The 14,930-nt window shown below is 36.4% G+C and overlaps 2 protein-coding genes across 2 annotated transcripts in view; both read right to left on the bottom strand.

Moving 5' to 3' along the window:
• Window positions 1-1,694: 1,694 nt before the first annotated feature.
• LOC124172558 lies at window positions 1,695-9,128 on the bottom strand. The gene is made up of 5 exons (XM_046552000.1): window positions 9,048-9,128; window positions 2,939-3,097; window positions 2,536-2,727; window positions 2,024-2,225; window positions 1,695-1,888 (listed from the first exon to the last, which is right to left on the bottom strand). The coding sequence occupies exons 1-5, from the start codon at window positions 9,126-9,128 to the stop codon at window positions 1,695-1,697; spliced, it is 828 nt and encodes a 275-aa protein (XP_046407956.1).
• The window catches only part of LOC124172293 (zinc finger protein 271-like), a 43,622-nt gene continuing 37,334 nt past the window's right edge, over window positions 8,643-14,930 (bottom strand). Inside the window, exon 6 of the mRNA XM_046551724.1 lies at window positions 8,643-13,844. Coding sequence (XP_046407680.1) covers window positions 10,957-13,844 — 2,888 coding nt within the window. The 3' untranslated portion in view covers window positions 8,643-10,956. The remainder of the gene's footprint in view (window positions 13,845-14,930) is intronic.

The raw sequence follows: 14,930 nt of genomic DNA, 5'->3' as shown, positions 1-14,930 counted from the left end.
ATTGTATAAAAGTAGATTTTTTTTTCATTGATAAGAACTCTATTATCAACACACCACTTATTCATTAAATTGATATTATGTTGCACTTCATATTGTTTATTTAAATATTTCTAGCGATGATTACCTTACTAATTATCCTACTATTGTTATCTATCCATGGTTTTCATTTATTTTGTTATTGCACTCATGTTAGAGTGCATTTGATATCATGAATCATTCCATTCAGTGGGATCATCATTTGAAGTTGTCTGCAGTATATGTTTACATTTTACAAGGCTTAGTGTTCAATCAAAAATTATCTATATCCCATGCATAAAGTAAACAAATGAGTAGGATATACTTTAGGCTCTAGCTATATATTTTAACTAGAATTTCTACACCGAAAGGTATAGGGTCAATAATTATTGATTTGGTGTACTTCACAATTCTGTTCCATCGATTACACTCAGATTTTTATAGGAAAATGGTGTCACTAAAATTTAATAGAGATGTCTAATGTGGAATAGGGTTGATCAGGATGATATGTAAAAAGTCTCAATTTGAACCCATCTTCACTGCTGGAATACCTTCAACAAAAAAATAATAAAATGGAACTGGGCTGTTCAGAATATGAAGGTGTTTCTCCGCATGTGTGATCAAGTGCAATCCAATGTTCTTGTGATGTGAATAGCTCTTCATCACAAAACCTTTTACTTAATGTAGCCTTCCCAAAAAGTGCTGTCATTTCTCTATCCTGTGACGTATTTCTCTTTCCTGTCGTGCATACTCAAGGTATTATAATTATAGAGGCAAGTAAGACTTGCTAATTGAAAGATAATTTTACCTTGAATGTATACTTGTGTTAAATGCATAAGTTGCCATTGTTATTTGCATTCTTTATGGTGCTTCTTATTTTTTCACTTGGATCCCTTTGAGTGATACCTATTATGATCATTGCATGTTTAAAATAACTAGCTATCAATGGTCTATACAAAAAATTTATTGTCTGCTTGCATAACTACGAACTTTTTTGTGGTCATATCATTGCATGTAATGCATGGTTTCTTCAGCATTATGAAGTATCAAGTCTTGAGCTAATTGCCTGTTAAGCATTCACCTCTATCTTAATTTTGCAGAAGTTCATACTATACATAGCCAGAAATTATTTTGTGTAATTCCACACCTAATCATTACATACACTAACTAACTTTCATAGCTACCAAATGTTAATCACTAAGTAGAAGTTCTAGAAGCTTGGTTGATTTATATAAAGAATAATTGTAGACTTAAGCAAAATTACTTTATTATAATAGATAGATGCCTAACATTTACTGCACTTTGTGATGAAAAATATCTGTATTCAGTGACTCTAAATTATAAATAAAATGCAATTGCATACTGTATTTACAGTGAGTCAAATAAAAACTCTTGGTTAATTTAGAGATTTCATTTAATGTCACCTTTCCCAGAAACACTCTCAATTATTTTTACCCTATTATTCCTGGCGTTATGTATACTTACTTTTTCTATGGAATATTATTAGAGAAAAAGTTACTTAAATGAATACATATGGTTATTGAGAATTCAATATGCATGGATATATACAATATAGTTAGAGGTTATACGAGAGGACTTCATATTAAATAATTAATAACCCAATGATAGAACTCAATTTTATATTAAATTCACAATAAAATACAACACTTAGTACATATCTAAAAATTAATGTTATCAATCTTCGCCTCGATTCTCTTCAACGTCTCTAATTTCTCTCTTTTTATGGATAGTAATTCCTGATGAAATTTTTTTGCCTCTTCTATTTCCTTTTCCCTCAGGAGAAAACTCTTCTCCTTTAGGGAAATGAGCTTCTCCTGCATGTATTTAAAATTTTCTACATTGGTGTTGGTACCTGAAATAAATTATTTTGTAAATAATACAATATTTAGAAAAAGATCACTGCAGGTTCTTCAAGTTTATAATGTTAATGTGGAGTAATGTTTAAACCAATTGATAAAATGAGCTTGTCCGTAAAAAAATCACTTACTCTTGCCACAGGGTTTGTTATGTGTCTTCGTGGCTGAGGAGGATGAAGGAGGATCGGCATTTATTTGGTGATGGATTGATGTGGCAGATGGATATTCAGGGAGCAAGGGAACAGATGAAGTGGAAGGGCCAGGATCATTTTCACTGAAACTTAATTGAGGGGTTGGAGGGGATGCTGAATCTATAGAAATTTCTTTAGAGTTCTGAAATGGAAGGAGTAAAGTGCGAATTAAATGCGCCCTGAAAACAATATGAATATGTATGCAATTAGGTTGTTCGCACTATATCTTACAAAACTTCTTTTTGTCCACTGTTAAACATTCATTTCAATTAACAATTTACTTTTATAAGGTGCTCGACTTAAAAATGAGAATATATTAATAGTATCGAAATTAATATACTACATGGTATAATAGCACTTTACACTAATGATAGCAATTTCAGTATGATATTGCAGAACTAACATTTTTATTGATAATGCATCATTGAAAGGACAACTTTAAAAAACCTCACCTCATCAAAAATAATCAGTGACTCCTTAATAGTCTGGTGACCATGAATGGCATTCGATCCGATGATGTTTGCCACCCGCCTCTGGAACTCACTCAGTTCCAGAGCCACTGGAGGCCCAACCCCAGTGTGAGCAATGTCATTTATGAGGGCTGCTGCCTTGCCCTTTGCTGCGGATTTGATATCTTGCCAAGACTGTAAAGAGATATGTCTGTCATGATACCACTATGATGTTCAATTAATAGCTGTTAACATTATCGCTAAACAAATTTGAGCAACGCTTCATTAATCGAAAACATCTTTATCATTTATGAGTCGAAAAATTTAAAAACACGCCGCGTCGATGATTCGTGGTTAAAAATGAAAAAAATCGCGACATATGCTTTCATTCAATTTTCAAACTAACCTTTCTCCACTCCTTCCATGACCTCTTCGGTCCCGCACACCCATTTAAAGTATGCGTCACCTCCTCCCAAAGTTTTGCGGCGTCTTTGGCCGTAAAAGTGCTTTTTAATCTTCCTTTTCTAATGTTTTCGTTTTCTAAAAAGTAAATAGTGATGTAGAACTATATATTACGAGCAGTAAAATAAAAATTAGTTGTATTTACTTACCTTCAACAAATTGAAGAAGGATTTCCTTCTGCTGCTTCGTGATTTTCATTTTTAATATGAGCGGTATCTGGCTTTCTGCTGTCAATTGTTTTGTAAATATTTTTTGACACGGCCTTAACAACGTCTGTATTTACGTCCTCAACCCGACGTTGCCACGTCTATCGCTCGGGTTGAATCTAGACAGCAACCCTCGAAACCGACAATCGGTTTGAAAATTTCAAGCACACCAAATCCCGAGCAAAAAGATTCCGGCACGGAATGAGAGATCGGGATTATTCCGTGCCGGAATTGATCTCGAGCGATTCAAGCACACCCCCCCATACCTCGAATCCATGAATCTCGAATCCTTGTAAATCTGTCGATTACTGCATTTCAAATCTTATGAGTGAATACTATCATACTAAATCTAGGTGTCTCAATAAAAATAGCAAATAATTAACTAATATAAAAACTAAAAATCCATAAATTAACATGAAAATTTTAAAAAATCGCTCAGAAACTAAATTAAACGAATGAGGATGAGTTGTAACCGTGATTTCTAAAATTATAAGACAGAAAAAAATAAGCCTTCACATAATTATTTTTGAAGTTATTAGCGGTGTTCTAACCTATTATAAGGTCATTGAAACATTACCGTTATATTTTGAAGGAGTTGTGCTCCAATTTGTGATCAGGCGTTTGACAAGGTGTTTCAAAGTTATCTACTCTGTTAATAAATTCTGGTAAATTGAAATTGTATTTTTGAAATTAGTGGTACCTATTCCAATTTGCGAACACCAGTAGATTCAGCGGATCTGAATCTTCGCCACAATAGGGAAATTGCATACTTTTTATAAACAGTATGCTGATATACTACAGTAAACACTTAGTACCGCAATATACTTTTCTCCGCTTAAAATTCAGTTTATACACTAGAAAATGACTCCCAAAAGTCTCCCGAGTTTCGCGGGCTAAAAAATACCGCCCCCACTAATCTTAGGCCGTGACGTCATAGCTCAGTAGGACTCCAAGATCCAAGCCCAGTAACTGCAGGTTTGGAAGAGCCACGTTGCGTTTAAAGGAGAACATGGCTGAAATAAGGAAAAATTACAAGTGGTGCATTGTTCCTCTGTGCAATAACACCCCAGAAAACATTTTCGTCTGCATTCCCACGGAGGAAATTAGAAGAATAGCCTCGATGCATGCCGGCTGTCGGGATGAGCGCTACGGAAAAATGAGAGTATAATTAACGGAATGATAAACTCGTGTGCTACGTGAGCGAAGATAACTTTAATATATATAATATTTCCATATTTCATCGACTGAATAACTTGAAAGTGAGATTTTTCGATAATCCGGGCGCCGTAGAATAAAAACTCAACTTCTCAACAAAAATCGAGATAGGTGTTTCTCGATGGTTACGATGGACTCAAATTATTTATGGCACTTGTTCAATTTCAGTTACGGAAGGACATAGAAAATTTCATGATGTTTAAAATCAAGGGAGGAAATATGAAAATATAGAGCAACGTTGATCCTCATGCATTCGAGTGTCAGCCAAGAAGACAGCGTTTTCTTCTACTGTCGGCGTCAAAATGATGTGTCGCTGTATTTTGAAAATTTATATCCTGGCTTCACTGCATGCTATGATAATGAACTATACGTCATTTTAAAGGAAATTTTATCCTATATTCTGATTTATTTTATTACAAAAAAATTGAAAAATGTAGACACGGCCAGTGCAATAAATGACTGAAAATTAGCCGTTTTGTCAACTTCATGAACTTTGCAACTCAACCTAAGGAAAACTACTACGTCTACAGCATTCAATCCTCCACATTAATTTACACTCATCAGTGCGGATTAATAAAATGGCTTTTGGGTATTTTTAGAACTTACATTTTTTGTTATAAATTAATGAAAATATTTAAACATTATCTTGTCACATTGTTTACCCCGAAAGATAAAGGAAGTTGTAGATGGAAAAAGAATGGAATCCAGAGGTGGTCACAAAAAATGAATCGCAGCATTCTTTGATTTTATTCTACGCCGTTGCTTGCTTTTCAGAAAAAGTTGAGATAGGACTGATGTGCACCACAGGGGAAATGGGGTGTTTGAGGGAAAGTCAAACCCAAAGTTGCCCAAAGAATGTGCAGTTCTATGTTGCTCTTTCCCCAGTTAAAACCAAATAGAAATTGGATTGAGATGATATTTTCACCACGGGTTCCAGTGATAGTGAGAGTGCAGGTGATCATGGTCATCGTCGAAGGTCATCCCTCTAGGATTTCCGATACGGAATTTTTAAGTGACAACCCATCGCAATGACGATGAGCTCGCCTTTAGAGTAGGTTTCAGACATATCGTGAGAAAAGCTCCCAAAATGTATTAAAGGCTCTGCTTGGAAAATATTCACATTTTAATGCTAATTTAGGAAGGATTTCATTACAAAAGTAACTTATTAACAGCTGTTGTGTTTATTATATTGATCGAAGTGCGATTGACCGATTCTTTCTGCAGAATAGGAAGTGGCTTCGGGGTTTTGAGTCACAAGATGGTAGATTGTGTTGGAAGTTCGTCTATATTATCCCTACTAAATTGAAACAATAATAGTCTGGCTTCCTCAGAGCTTCCTGTCGCCCTCCAGGCAAGGTATTTTTAAGTTGAAAGTATCATCGACAGCTTCGAGGTGGAAATAAGTTCACCATAAGACCCTACCGGACTGCCAAAAGAATACACATTTCACATGAGTATACGCCTTCGCCAATATTATACGCAAGTCTCACTTTGTTAAGAACTATAAAACATTTCAGATGCGCATCAGCTACCTTTCCATTTCTCGGCATCGACTTTCTGCGCCGACGAAGTCTACAGTTTCACTAAAATACCCTGTTATCATGATGGAATCAGTAACAGGAAGCTTGCTAGGATCAGCCTAAGAATAACCATATTCCTTCATCTTTACGCAATCTATCGCTTTCAATGGAGGAGAAATAGATCAAATAATAGCCCTGAAGTCACAATGAACAACTCCGACACGTTTGCACTTCAATAAATGAATCATAACCACGCCGTCGCATGTATTCAAGTATGCAACCTCTACTATGGCCGTGCCTCGTCGTACTTAACTATGACGTCACTTTTCTACCAGCCAATCATCGGGCGTTTTCGCTTCTTACTTGCATTTGAAAATTCTCGTGAACTTTGATGCATTAAATATCGCTAACCACGTCATAAAATAATAAAAAAACTTTCACCTAGGTATGACAACATATATTTTTATATAATTTTGGGGCTATTGATTATATCTGAAATATATGCAAGTTCCCTATTACCATTTCTTTAAACAATACTTTATGGAATAAAAGGAAAATTATGTCGTTATTGTTTTTCAGTAAAATCAATTCGTGTGTTTCTTATTCAATATTTGTCTTACCTTTTACACTTTAGACCTGAATGAATAAGGAAAATAGGCCTTGTCCAGAAGCGATGCCCTGAAAGGAAGCCATAAAAGGAAGGCCAAAAGTTAAATCTAGTATTGTGACTGATGCACCAGAAAAAACGCCATGCGCTAGAAAAAGCCACAAGATAAATGAAGAAAAACATAAATAGAAGTTTAAAAGAAAATGAAAAGCTCAAAAATGCTTTCATAAAACTCCATTTCTGAATCCGACCCTAATGATATTGAAGAATTATGTGAGGAATCAGGATTTTCTGATGAAAAATTTGCAGATCTCGAGGACTTCCAACATATCAAAAATTGAACTACAAAGTTTTATATCAGTGAAATTTACTATGAATAAGGACATTAAGTGTTTTGTTTAATACTTCGAACCCTGCCGCGTGAACGGCGGTGAAAAATACAAGAACTGCCATGAGAAAAAATTCCCCTGGACCGGGAATGGAACCACGGACCTTTGGCTTTCCGGGCCAATGCGCAGACCACTACGCTATTCAGGTTCTTTAATTCCCATGGCAATTATACCGAGGCTCATGGCACTAGGTGTTAGCCCATTAGCCTAATTGCCATGGGAATTAAAGAACCTGGATAGCGTAGTTGTCTGCGCATTGGCCCGGAAAGCCAAAGGTCCGTGGTTCGATTCCCGGTCCAGGGGAATTTTTTTCTCATGGCAATTCTTGTATATTTCACCGCCGTTAACGCGGCAGGGTTCGAAATATTACACATGCCGCTTTGCGCGGCTTTAGCGCAGGTTTGAGGCTCTCAACCGGTTGTGGCTTCTTGGAAGTCTTTTCTCCCTCGCGTTGCTATCCTTGATGGACCGCGAGGGCCTAACACCTAGTGCCATGAGCCTCGGTATAATTGCCATGGGAATTAAAGAACCTGGATAGCGTAGTGGTCTGCGCATTGGCCCGGAAAGCCAAAGGTCCGTGGTTCGATTCCCGATCCAGGGGAATTTTTTCTCATGGCAATTCTTGTATAAGTGTTTCGTTGCTTAAGTGTTTTAAAATGAACCTGATATTCATGAGGTGAAATATCTGATGGAGGATTCGAACTCTAGGAAGTTTATATGTGCAGACCCTGTGCGGTATGAAATGGACAAGATAGATTATGTGATTATGTAGAGGCTATCACAACCACTGATGTCTTGATAGCAGCTTGAAAAAACAACTTAAAGTGTGCACCTGAGTAAACTTAAATGTAAGTTTTGTAATGAGTGGACCTAAGCTTTCTCTATATTAATGCAGGTCCTCTCCTTATTTATAATAAAACTACATGTAAATAGCTCAATATTCACTACAAAGATCTTATTATAATATTTACAATTTATTATTGTTATACAGTTAATAATTTCATCCCAAGTTTTTAGATCCAAAGTACACTATGGGTAGGTCCACGGTAAACTGTCTGCAATGTACCTTGATTCTAAAATCATATTTTTTAAATTGATTTTAAATATTATAAATATTTACTACAGCTTTTGAAAAAAATACACGTTCCAAGAGATGAAATTTAGTATTGTGACTTGATTTTACTAATAATAGGCAATAAAAAATAACAAACTAAAAATAGGTACAAGGTACACCACACCCCCCCTACAATAGAACCAATCATGCTGCGATGTGCTCTTTCAGGCAGCATGTTGTAATTCTACTTGGGTGTACTCCCAGGGCATGGTTACTTTTAAAACTGGAGATCGCTACAATGACTTCAACAGGTACAAAAATATAATTTCCAAGTCATAACAAAATATTGAAGAATTATTTGCAAGTTATTCGGATGAAAGTGTTAACTTTGACAAGTGAGGATGTATCACACAAGGGTGTGAGAAATATAACTGGTATGATTTCAAGCACTCAACCACCAAAACCATTGCATTACTCCTCACAACCAATTATATATGCAAGAGGAACAGTAACCTCATTCCTTTCCTTTTCGACAACCAATTCATCATGCAAAGGGATCTCAACTTTTCTTGGATTGAAACATGTCCTCCTCGAAGACATGCACTAAAGCTTACGCAATCAAAATATGGAAGGATATTTAATTAAAATACAGTGAAATTTGAATAATACTTTATCTCATTAGGATACAATTACTTTTGGGTACATTCACCAAAGAGAGAATTTCCCCGCAGTTTCAGAACTTCGCCGCAGTAAAATCATTTGCCCACTCTGGAATTTGTAATGTGTACCACCAAATTCTGTCAGGCAAACAAAGCTAGGCATGAACAATTTGTTTTTACCATTTGAAATCCACACAAGAAGACAACACGACACTCACCTCACCATTCCAACACAAAAACAATGATCCGTTTCACAAAGATCATCACTTTTTCCCTACATCTTTGGGGTATTTTTCATAACAAAACCTAATTTTCTTGACAGTTCCAAGACAATATAAACTCTTTTATTGTTTTTGCCTGACATGAAAGTATGATTTGGTTCGATGATGATAGTCAAAAATACCCTGTATTTCACCAGATTTATCTTTCCAATTAAGAAGTTCACTATGTAGAATCGCTCAATACATTTCACTTCCCTTAACATGGTTATTGCTTTAAGACTGATTCTCAAGAGAGAAAACTATGTATTTGCTCAAGCAATCTTTCTGCTTTTCCTCAACTATGGTAATAGCGAAAACTCATTCCAACTCTTCATAAGCATTATACCATTATATTGTTTTTATTTACTGCGATATCGTATGTGAAATATTTAAGCTAATCATTTGTCCTGATGGGAAATCCTGCAAAGATGCACTGCTGTAGCCAATGCATTGCCTATTGTCAGAGGTCAGTTCACAAGATTATTTTCGTTTCTGCAGAGAATATCTTTCATTGCGAAGTAAGGATTTGAATTCAATTAATTTTGCATAAAAATTCATAACTTTTCTCTCTTGATTGCGTTTGTATCTTTATATTTCCTTAGTTTCAGGGTAAGATAGTAACTTCTAACAACCTTTCGTTTGAAGTCTCAGTTTTCAAAGCATGTTCAGCTGATGTGGCTCATCATCAACTAATTCCTTGAAAGTGATGTTGCTCTCCTAATTATGTATTAAATTCTCAAAAAATAGTATCACCTTCTCTGTATGTCTAAGACCAGAAATCTTAAAACCCTTTGGTCCCAAGCTTTCTGAATTTGAGGTCTTCAACTCTATAAAATTCTCTCTTCATTATTAAATATCTTCCAGATTGATTCCTTCCCTGAATTGATATCCAAACTTCATGCTCATTTCTAGTAAACTTCTTCAAGATTGGCTTCAATTTCTGAACCCAGAGCTGTTGTGAGATACATCTACCTCATGGTATATCCAGTTAATTCATGGTATATCTCAATGTGTGGCATGTTTAATTTAGTGATCGTATTGTTCTCCTATGATGAGCAGATTGTACATTTGAGTCACATCAGCTGTTTTTAAATTTTCTAGGATATGCATTCTATCATCTATCCTCCATTGCAACAGACTGCTTTCACTGATATTTGATGCATGTGCATCTTATGCACTAAAGGTATTCTAAACTTTGAAGGAATTCATTTCCAATATGTCATATTTTAACTGATATTATTTTACTTCTGTTTTCATTCATTTTATAAATATATACCCATGTACCCATAAGTAAAAGTTATCAAGATCATTAAGTTATAAACTGGCAAAGTGCCAATTAATTTAAGTACAGCAAACATGCATAACGATAATTTTCTTAAATACACTGAGTATGTTTGTAATATGGCTGCATTCACTTACATAGTTTCTTTCAGTTGTCATAGCATTGTTTAAGTTACATTATGCAATGCATAAAAAATACTGCTGAAATCTTTATTCTAACTTTACGCACTGAACCCTCGACATCACAGATGTGTCAAAACATATGTGCATCATCCTTAAGGAAAAGTCAATCAGCTGGTAAAAATATTGAAGCACCTGAAGCAAACTCTGAAAGATAAATATCTCATAACTGTGTGAGCATGCCAGTGCATGACTCCTTGTACAGAGAGATCTGATCATATTAACCATGAATAAGGTATCTCTAGTTTGTGTATGCGTACGTATTTGGAAAGGATGCTATTCCTAGAGAAAGACTTATCACAAACATTACAATAATGGGGTTTCTCTCCTGTAGGTACAAGCATGTATTTTCTGAGGGTAGAACTTTGAATGAAAACCTTTGTGCAGTAAATATATGAAAAATGTTTCTCTTCTGAGCGTGTTGGTAAGTGTATGATGAGACTCTCCTCTCTAGTGAAAGACTTAGAGCTATAATTAAATGAAATGTTTCTCTCCTGAATGTTTCCACATGTGATTGGCGAGAGAAGAACTCAAAGTCTTGCACCAAATCTTGCAAGAAGACTTGCAGCAAATCTTGCATGTGAATGGTCTCTAGCATGTGTGTGTGTGCAAGTGTAGGACGAGTCTGTCCTTTCTAGAGAAAGACTTGGCGCAATCGTTACATGAAAAAGGTTTGTCTCCTGTGTGTGATTGTAAGTGTATGGTGAGAGTGTCCTTTCTGGAGAAAGATTTAGCGCAATAATTGCAGGAAAATGGCTTCTCTCCTGTGTGTGTAAACATGTGCTTGGTGAGATGAGAATTCGAGATGAAAGATTTGCTACATATCTTGCACGAGAAAGGTTTCTCTCCTGTGTGAGTCCAGGTGTGTAGAGTGAGTTGGCGCTTTTGAGAGAAAGACTCGGCGCAATAGCTGCATGAAAAAGGCTTCTCTCCCGAGTGGCAACGGAGATGGTCGGTGAGATTAGAATTCCTAGTAAAAGACTTGCCGCAAATCTTGCACGCAAATGGTTTCTCTCCTTTGTGTACGCGCAAGTGCATCATGAGTCTGTCCTTTCTAGAGAAAGACTTGGCGCAATCTTTACATGAAAAAGGTTTGTCTCCAGTGTGTGATTGTAAGTGTATGGTGAGAGTGTCCTTTCTGGAGAAAGATTTAGCACAATAATTGCAGGAAAATGGCTTCTCTCCTGTGTGTGTAAACATGTGCTTGGTGAGATGAGAATTGGAGATGAAAGATTTGCAACATATTTTGCACGAGAAAGGTTTCTCTCCCGTGTGAGTCCAGGTGTGTAGAGTGAGTTGGCTCTTTTGAGAGAAAGACTCGGCGCAATAGCTGCATGAAAAAGGCTTCTCTCCCGAGTGGCAACGGAGATGGTTGGTGAGATTAGAATTCCTAGTAAAAGACTTGCCGCAAATCTTGCACGCAAATGGTTTCTCTCCTGAGTGTACCTGTGAATGCATCATGAGTGCGTTCTTTCTGGAGAATGATTTAGCGCAATCTTTACATGAAAAAGGTTTGTTTCCCGTGTGTGTTTGCAGGTGTATGGCGAGAGTGTGCTTTCTGGAGAAAGATTTAGCGCAATAATAGCAGGAAAATGGCTTCTCTCCTGTGTGTGTAAACATGTGATTGGTGAGATGAGAATTCGATATGAAGGATTTGCAACATATCTTGCACGAGAAAGGTTTCTCTCCTGTGTGAGTCCAAGTGTGTAGAGTGAGTTGGCTCTTATGAGAGAAAGACTCGGCACAATAGTTGCATGAAAAAGGCTTCTCTCCCGAGTGGCAACGGAGATGGTTGGTGAGATTAGAATTCCTAGTAAAAGACTTGCCGCAAATCTTGCACGCAAATGGTTTCTCTCCTGAGTGTACCTGTGAATGCATCATGAGTGCGTTCTTTCTGGAGAATGATTTAGCGCAATCTTTACATGAAAAAGGTTTGTTTCCCGTGTGTGTTTGCAGGTGTATGGCGAGAGTGTGCTTTCTGGAGAAAGATTTAGCGCAATAATAGCAGGAAAATGGCTTCTCTCCTGTGTGTGTAAACATGTGATTGGTGAGATGAGAATTCGATATGAAGGATTTGCAACATATCTTGCACGAGAAAGGTTTCTCTCCTGTGTGAGTCCAAGTGTGTAGAGTGAGTTGGCTCTTATGAGAGAAAGACTCGGCACAATAGTTGCATGAATAAGGCTTCTCTCCCGAGTGGCAACGGAGATGGTCAGTGAGATGAGATTTCCTAGCAAAAGACTTGTCGCAAATCTTACATGCAAATGGTTTCTCTCCTGTGTGTACGCGCAAGTGTAAAGTGAGTTTGCTTCTAGTAGAGAAAGACTTTGCGCAATCACTGCATGAAAAAGGCTTCTCCTTTTTGTGTGAACGCAAGTGCATCACGAGTGCGTCCTTTCTAGAGAAAGTTTTGGCACAATCATTGCATGAAAAAGGTTTCTCCTTTGCGTGCATACTTATGTGTTTATTGAGGTTAGCAGTATTAGAGAAAGACTTGCATATTCCACATGGATAATGTTTTGTCCCTGTGTGTGCATGCATGTGATTGTTAAGACTGCGAATCAGAGCAAAAGACTTATTGCACACACTGCAACAGTATGGCCCTCCTTTTGTACCTCCTAGTGTATGATTTTGAAGGTTTCCAGTGCAAGAGGTGGACTCTGAGGACATATTCTGTGTGTTTGCTTTCCCATCTCCATCAAAACTTCTCAATCCTCCCACAGTTTTCTTCTCTCCTAGTCCACCAGAGATTTTTAAAACAGGCATAATTACTTTTTGCATTGGCCCTACACTTTTCCTTTTCGATCCTTTCAATGTCTCAGAGGTGGATGACTCACAAGAATTATTACTTTCTTCACTTGATGCAGGGATTGTGAAAGACTCACTTTTTTCCATAGATGATTCTGCATCAAGATTCAAATTGCTTTTTACAAAATGAATTTCCATGTGTTTGATCAGATCATCATTGGTGTTGAATTCATATCTGCAGTTGAAACAATGATACACCTTTTCCTGTGATGGGTAACTGTTCCCAAGATTTTTGATTGAGCAGTTCTCTTGTACCTCTCCTCTGTCTCTCACGACAGCCTCATCTTCAATTGTGCTGTTCTCCCTGGTAAATGTAAGGGTGTCCATGACATTTGGTGCATCAACGCCATGTCTTTCCCCAACAAAAGTCATTGTTGCTCCATCTCCACTGTTTTTAGATGCTGGAATACATTTGGTATAACACTGTCCATCATCAAGAAGTGAACAAGATGTTATCTTATCAGGAAGAACAGTGCCACATTTTTCCAAGTCTCCATCTAATGCATTCCTTCCTTCCCCTTCATGGGATGGCCCATTTATTGATTCAATGAGAGTCACTGAGCATGACGAAGTATTGCAGTCATTGCCAAGATCAACCCTTACATTTCTTTCCTTCAGCATACATGAACTGAATTTTGTTTCCATTTGCACTTCGTGAGCAGTTGACAGCCCTAGAAAAGAAATTATTATTACAACTTTCAGAGTCAGAGGGGAAATCTAAGACTCGCTGACCTAATTTTTAAAAGACATTTGATGGATAGAGACATCCAGTTAATTGTTTTGCTGGTTGCTATGCAAGTAGAAAAGGTGTCAGTCTTTTTCACTCAATTAAATATTGTTACATTTTTGTCTGAGCTGGAAAGGCGGGCATTAATAGCTATCACATGTCTACCTTAACATTTTTGAAGAAAAAAGAAATCAGGCTCTTTTGAAAATTTGATCAATTATAAGACAAACATTTTTGTGTAGTGATTTGGTGTTACCAAAGGTGATATTTAATAATGGAAATAATTTTTCACATAAGGAATACTTTAGTATGGACCAATGCTTTTTAATGGTAAATCTATTAGAATCACTTTAAATGATAAAATTTTGTAGCCATTCAAATGTAGGCCAATAAATATATTGAGTTCTTTATCCTCTTACACAAGATCACAATAACAGATTTAAATCTTTTAATAACATAATTCCTTGAATGATGAAATTGCTCCTGAAATGCAATCTGAGTTTGCTCTGAACATGTACTACTTATAATACCCATTAGTAAATATTTTTCATTATTTACTTAGCATTTGATATCACATATTCTCTGGATGGGGCCCCAATTTTTGCATTTTTATTTCCGAATTCATAGCACATTTTTGGTGAAAAAGAAGGATTACATCCACCATGAATCAAGTCTAGTCAATAATCACATCTAAATCTAATTAAAATGTCAACTTCAATAAAGAATGTAAATAATTTCCTTATATTTAAATATTTTCCTTTTCCTTCCATTTGTGGACCACAGTTTCAAAAGAATGTTATAAGGGTAACATTTACATTTTTCAAGGCTGACTAATCAATAATCATTATCATGTAGGTGTCGAGTGACACTCGACCACTGTGCTTTTCTGTTCAAGGTATAAAAAAAATTCATTCTAAATGGACTACAGGTATACAGGCTAGACGCATTGTGAGCAAAAGATTAAAGTATAAAGCAGTACATATAAAGCCACAAGAGTTTAAAAAAAATAAATTCTATACAGTCATAGGAC

Source organism: Ischnura elegans (genome assembly GCF_921293095.1).
Source record: "Ischnura elegans chromosome 13 unlocalized genomic scaffold, ioIscEleg1.1 SUPER_13_unloc_1, whole genome shotgun sequence".
Lineage (NCBI taxonomy): Eukaryota > Metazoa > Arthropoda > Insecta > Odonata > Coenagrionidae > Ischnura > Ischnura elegans.
Note: the sequence above shows the minus strand (reverse complement) of the source record. Positions and strands in the feature narration are given on the sequence as shown.